At 50.2% G+C, this 6,096-nt stretch overlaps 5 protein-coding genes across 5 annotated transcripts; all 5 read right to left on the reverse strand.

The window, feature by feature from the left end:
- Positions 1-200: 200 nt before the first annotated feature.
- TEOVI_000296000 (uncharacterized protein) lies at positions 201-614 on the reverse strand (the record flags this gene model as incomplete). The annotated part of the gene is made up of 1 exon (XM_067225951.1): positions 201-614. The coding sequence occupies one exon, from the start codon at positions 612-614 to the stop codon at positions 201-203; it is 414 nt and encodes a 137-aa protein (XP_067082052.1).
- Positions 615-963: 349 nt separating this feature from the next.
- TEOVI_000296100 (uncharacterized protein) lies at positions 964-1,989 on the reverse strand (the record flags this gene model as incomplete). Its single annotated transcript, XM_067225952.1, has 1 exon — positions 964-1,989. One exon carries the CDS (start codon positions 1,987-1,989, stop codon positions 964-966), a length of 1,026 nt encoding a protein of 341 aa, XP_067082053.1.
- A 274-nt stretch (positions 1,990-2,263) lies between these two features.
- TEOVI_000296200 (uncharacterized protein) lies at positions 2,264-2,869 on the reverse strand (the record flags this gene model as incomplete). Its single annotated transcript, XM_067225953.1, has 1 exon — positions 2,264-2,869. One exon carries the CDS (start codon positions 2,867-2,869, stop codon positions 2,264-2,266), a length of 606 nt encoding a protein of 201 aa, XP_067082054.1.
- Positions 2,870-3,697: 828 nt separating this feature from the next.
- On the reverse strand, positions 3,698-4,240 carry TEOVI_000296300 (transcription factor IIa, putative; the record flags this gene model as incomplete). The annotated part of the gene is made up of 1 exon (XM_067225954.1): positions 3,698-4,240. One exon carries the CDS (start codon positions 4,238-4,240, stop codon positions 3,698-3,700), a length of 543 nt encoding a protein of 180 aa, XP_067082055.1.
- A 356-nt stretch (positions 4,241-4,596) lies between these two features.
- Positions 4,597-6,015, reverse strand: TEOVI_000296400 (uncharacterized protein; the record flags this gene model as incomplete). The annotated part of the gene is made up of 1 exon (XM_067225955.1): positions 4,597-6,015. One exon carries the CDS (start codon positions 6,013-6,015, stop codon positions 4,597-4,599), a length of 1,419 nt encoding a protein of 472 aa, XP_067082056.1.
- Positions 6,016-6,096: the final 81 nt, after the last annotated feature.

Below are 6,096 nucleotides of genomic sequence, written 5' to 3' on the forward strand. Positions count from 1 at the left end.
TATATATATACTATGGCATTGCGGTAACAGCACACGACCCGACGCGGCACGCCAAGGAGTAAAAGATAGAACAATAATTAAAATTTTAAAAAAAAACACCTCTGTTCTGGCACATTCCCTCTCTCTTTACTGCTCGGGCACTAATCGAAGGGGTACGGGTCTCCACTATGTGCATCACCGAATGTAACGGCGGGCACACCTTATTTACGGAATGACACTACACGATCAAGGATGGTGCGCCCAATGAGTATCTGGGCCTTCAGCCTCGCCAGCATTCGGTGATCAGCGAGGGTGCCGGTCCCGTCGCTGCTGCACACAATCAAACTCGGCATCAACATCTGAGGATGGCCACGTGAAGTTACTGCGGATGCGGGGGGGCTCAAGGAATCAAGAATCGTTGTGGAGAGCGACATTACATCTTCCTCCCCGCCTTTTCCCGTATCGCTTCCGATACGTTCCCAACGCATGAGGGCCATTCTGTAGAAGCAAAGCAACTCTCTTGGATCAGCACCGGGTTCGATCCTGATTCCATCAAGTGCGCACAATGCCTCCAGGTGAACGACTGGTGTAACGCGCTGATCCCTTAACAGAGCAAACATGTCAATTACCTGCATGAATCACCTCTTATATAAAGGTAGCGAGGGAAACGCAAGTGCTTCACACCACAGCTATCCCCAAAGGCAGAGAAATATAGTATTACAGTGCTAGCAAACGTTATCACGCGTAGGTCGTGCGACATGCATGCGGCACACATCCACGAAAGAAACCCCAGGAAGTCAGAAAAGTGAACAGGAAATTCGTTGGGGCACACAATCGGACGGGTAAAGCAACAGAGAGAAATGAAAGCTAGGGCAACTCACAAAGGGAGTTCCGCGCGCACAAATAGTGGGCTTTAAAGCAACATCCCACCCTCATTCAACAGTACAGTGGCGATTGCCTAGAGGTTTTCACATACTGCAAGTATTACCGCTTGAGGAATTGCTGAATGGTCGATGCGAACTCAGCCCTTTGTGTGGTTGGAACGGGGTCTCTGAGTAATGCGGCACCGTCGGAGTTAACAGTAGTTTCCTGCGCCCTTGAGTACGACATTACATCTACTAACCCAGAACAGCCCCTTGAATCTCCACAACCGCCTCCCAACGTCAAATTCTTCACACGTGACACGCCATCATCAACCGCAACGCTGACACTTCTGGAGCAACGACCTTCACTTTCCACACGTTGTTGCCTTGCCCCTAGCGAGTAACCCGCTATTCTTGAAAGTTGCCTTTCGATTTCCTTTACCTGCTCGTGCAGTACGTGGATTTCAACCCGGGGAACCAGCTGCTTTTCAACAAGCGCCAGCCGTTCTGCTGAAAGCATGCACTCGGCTGTTAATCGGTGCATGTCAGCCAACCGATCCACATTCAGCAATCTAATCCCCTTCGCCATGTATTTGCTATAACCTTCCATCAAGCCTAGAAGTTCCCTCCGCAGCCCAACCCCCATCCGATGCAACTCCTCTTTAACACGCGCAACTTCTCTATTCATGGATTCAAGCCAGCTCACACGCAGGGAGTCTAGTTCCTGCTCCATCTGTTCCACAGTTGTTCGCACTACTCGCTCCTGAAAGGATAACATATCCGCTGACAGGCGACCCTTCATCTCCCGGAGGTTCTTTGAGCTTGTCGCTATGGCTATGTCGTTCACATTTTTAAGGCTCGTCACATACGAGCGGAGGGAACTCTCTGCAGCAACAAGTATGTGCTCCTTCGTGCGAAACGAAATCTGCTCCATCTTCTCCTGGTCACACGTGAGGGGTTCGCCTTGAACACGTTGAACCTGCTGCTCCGCAGGAACAGAAAAGGGAGCAGAGCGTAGCTCTTTTTTAAACAGATCCGTTTCATTGGCATGAGCTACAAGCAGTCGTATGACATCAATTAGGTCCGAAGAGCACGTGTTAGAGTCCAGCAGATGCTCAAACCTCCGGTTCAGGGCCTCCGTCACCATAGTGGATACTGCACAACGTTCCTTTTTTCTTTTGGTTCGATTTGATGGTCCACCGTTGTATCAGGTTAGTTTCAGAAGAGGAAGCAACCGAATTATTCTCAAGGAAGAAAATAGCAGCAGCAATCACGTAAATGTAAAATCACAGGAATGCAACTGAACAACTGATACTTACCTCCGTGTTTGTCCCTTTCTCATCCAACAGCCCTAAACAAAGCGTGCTTCCCCCTTCCTTTAATAAACGAAACGTCTTTCCCCATCTCCATCCCAGGCACATTTAAAAAATAATAACAGATTTGCGTTGTAGAACAACCATTTCAAACACTTTCCGGAACCTTTCCCCAACGCCGGTCAGATCACCAGCGAGTGCAAAACCCTCAGAGGAGACGAGGCCCTTTGCAATAAGGGTAAATGGCTCGTCCCTCTCCAATATCATCTCAAGTACAAATAACAACCCCCTCTCCGTTACCTTCGTGTCGCTAATGTCGAGTAGTTCCACCTGTGCAGGCACTGCTGAAAAACGAATGACTTGAGACAAAAATATGACGACTTCATCGTTGATGCGGTTGTTCCCGGCAGCTCGAATGGTTCTTACATGGGGTAGCTGGCCGTTCGCCAGCGCTAATGCAGCAGGAAAGGGTGGAACACCACCAATATCGATGTCGGATTCTTCTGATGTGAGAATTCGCATCAATTCCCCCCTTTCATGATGAGTCGCTCCAGACGCAAAAAGGTTGAACATACTATCGACTAGCTTTTGGGCTCTCGTGGTGGCCTTTGACAGGGTTTCAAGTTGTGCGCCTTCCTCTGCGATCCGCATACGCGTAGCGCCCGCCATGCGCTGGAGCTCTGACATGGTCTTTCGTGTCCCATCACTATACATCGGTATCCCACGGGAGATGGCACCCTCCTTCTTCGTTTCGCTCGATCACGCCGCCCACAATACACACACACACTCAGTTTACTCCTCGTTTGGTTTGCACTCAGTTTGGGATACCTGAACTGTGGCGTGATAAACGCACACCGAGCGGCAAAGTTTGTATACACCGACTTTTATGAACGTTTTAACTGATTGAGGCGACAGCCACGGTTTCTCACTCACTTGGTAACGAACAAATAAACCCCGTCCAAACTATGGTAGAAATGAAGAAATGGTGGGAGAAACTCACAAAAAGTACGGTGAGCGTTACGGTAAGAACTCTACGGCACCTCGGATGGCAGGGGGATTCACGTCATAGCTAGCGTGTCATTCTGCAAGGCAAGAATCAACAATCTGTGCGGGCAAAAGTATGGGCTTTATGGGCCAATAAACTACTGGACGTAATTCTGCCGACCCTAGCCTCGTTATCGGTAATGATTACGCATGTACCAAGATGTTAGCGGTGAATAACCTCAGAATTTTCCGAATATGAGGAGTATCGTCAACACCGCCACTATTATTATTATTATCTTTTTTTTTGGGGGGGGGTCTAGAAGAGGACGGCGGTGCACACGGCGAGGCAAAATACGACCGTCCTTTTGCATCCACACTATCGTTAACGAAACCATTATAAATAACATCCCTCTGATAAGAATTGCTTCAAGAAAAAGAGGCAAACACAAAGCACCTGAAGGATCGGCCAGGTTCACTTGACGCAAAGGTAACTTCGCTGCTTGCAAACTAAGCGAGTTAATAGCAACGACATTTTCGCGATCGCTGCAAACGAAAGAATTAGGGCCGCGAGCGCTTCCGTTTTTTTCTCGAAGACGCGGATACTGAAGTTGCGCTACGACTCACCACCTCTTTCAGGTACACTTTCAGATAATCTAGTCGAATGGTCTCTGTAGACCCCGTGGCGTCCGTCAGTTCTAAGATAGGGTCCTTCAGGAGTATCGTCCACATTCCATCCTTCACACGGTAAACCGGGTACAAAACTTCCTCGTCCAGAACATCACAGGGGGTTGTGGCTACAGTGTGCGTCACCTCTGAAGGCGGTAAGGGGAACTCCATTTCCGCAGGCCTCGTGCTGAGCGTGGGAGCGTCAATCGAACTGAGACCAGATTCACCTCCAAGAGTGGCGTGACCCACAAGTGACGGTGCCGACGTGCGCACGCGCACTTGTGAGCGGACGGGCGCTTCCGCCAGCGTCCGGTCCATGGCAATATCAAATATTTCCCAGAGTTGCTGTTTCTGCCCTTCAGTGAGGAGGCAGTCGGACTCCAGTTCGGCCAACGTCGCCCCAAGTGCCACACCCAGCAGGCTCTCACGGTACATTTGCGCAGTTAGGGCAGACCCACCAAAAGCGGCGCTCCACTCTTATTTCCTAAGAAACCGTTTTTAAAACGTATCCCACGAGAACAAAAGGGGGAAGAGGTCCGGCAAAATGGTAAGGTGAGGGAGAGAAGAAAGTTACAGAAAAACACGACCCGATGCAAACTCTTATCGACTGAAAATGACACGGTGCATAAGAAAGAGGGAGGTAAAGCAACAGGGAAAGACAGCACTCAAGTCGAACCGTATCCCCTTCTGCGATCCTTGTCTCCTTTTTTCTCGCCTTCATTCGCCGCCACGTAAGTACGCACACTCGTCGACATCCGCACCCCCTACAAACCTAAGTCAAGCGCACATGATCACTGTAAACCGTATGCCTTCTTTACGAACAGAAGCCGTTCAAGCACCACTTTCGACTCTTTTTCAGCACTCGCCTCATCTGGCAAAACCACCGCACCACTGCTCAAACACTGTAAAAGATTCTGCTGGGCTTCGTTACGAACGTTGAGTGTCACACATGCCCACAAAGTTTGCAGGAGTGTTATCCCATCAAGTGCATCACGGTGCACGGACAGCAACTGCGTACAGACGTGCACGAGTTCGTCGCTCCTCTCCTGCACGACAGCGAAGCTCGTCAAGATCCCGGCGGCGTCAACGGGACTGACGTACCCGCCTTGTTTCACGATAGACACGAAGCGCGACGCTAACAATGGAAAGAGCTCACCGTCGAAAAGGTCGAAGGAAGCGAGGGAGCTCAATGTTTGGTTGATCTCATCAGGTCGGAAATCAGCAACAACCTTACAAGCGCGTTCAGCAAGTGTCCCAAGTACCTCCTCGGCGGGTACATTAGCGCGGTAAAAGGCATCACACGTCTTCGCAATAGAATTCGAGTCAAATGTATTGCCAATAGCCACAATCCGCTCACCACACGCCGTAAAAAGAGGTGATGGGGCTCGTCCGGCCTTTGCGAGGCACGAAACGAGGGATGCCATCAGTGGCGCCGGTAACTCCGCTAGTTCTCCGAGCAAGCGTTGCTCAAGCGCGGTGAATAATGCGTCGTCCACGAAACCGATTTCCGCAAACCCATCAAGGATGGTGACAGCCACTAGCGGTGGTCCTTGTGATGCTTGTCGTTCTGCTTGATCACGTAACGTAAGGAATAGGTCTCTGTGAAAATACCGCACACGGGAAAGGGCGTGTGCCACGTTCGCCGTATGCGCTACGAACGTGCGTGGGTCCTTCATCACAACGGCCGCCCTGTCGCAGATAACTTTATAGAATTCCTCGTGATGCACCTGCGCTCTGCCATAGGCGTTGATAAGAACTGCACACGAAACTGTGTCGAGAGTTGCTGCGAGTGTAATGAGCCTGCGTATGTACGTGAAAAGGACCTCGTACAGATGTGGTGAACGCAAAATCAAACAAGAGTGAGCAATGCGGGCTAGAGATGGTGCGTCCATCACCCCCACTGCCTCAGGTGTCAGGCTTAATCCCACGACGGCACCGAACGGCTGGCCTTTGGTTGGCGATATTCGCAGCTGTGTAGCCGCGTGGCATATTTTTCCCGCCACAACTGGAGTCCACGCCGAGTGGATGTCATCGAGTGACTCATTTTCAAACAACTGCCTCCCGTGGAGAATGAGGTCTTGTTTACGCTCAGATGTACCCAACTGGTGTTGCACCTTTTCTACTGATGAGACGAAAGCCTCAGTTGAGATTAACCGCGGCGCTGGGCAACAACATGATCCCCCTATTGCTAGTGAATAACGCCGGATCATTAGTTTCTATTGTCGCGGACGGCGCTCTTCTAACAATCGAACAAATCACCTATGAGATACCAATAATATATATATATATAT

This window comes from Trypanosoma equiperdum (assembly GCF_001457755.1).
Source record: "Trypanosoma equiperdum strain OVI genome assembly, contig: ctg_637, whole genome shotgun sequence".
Classification (NCBI taxonomy): domain Eukaryota; phylum Euglenozoa; class Kinetoplastea; order Trypanosomatida; family Trypanosomatidae; genus Trypanosoma; species Trypanosoma equiperdum.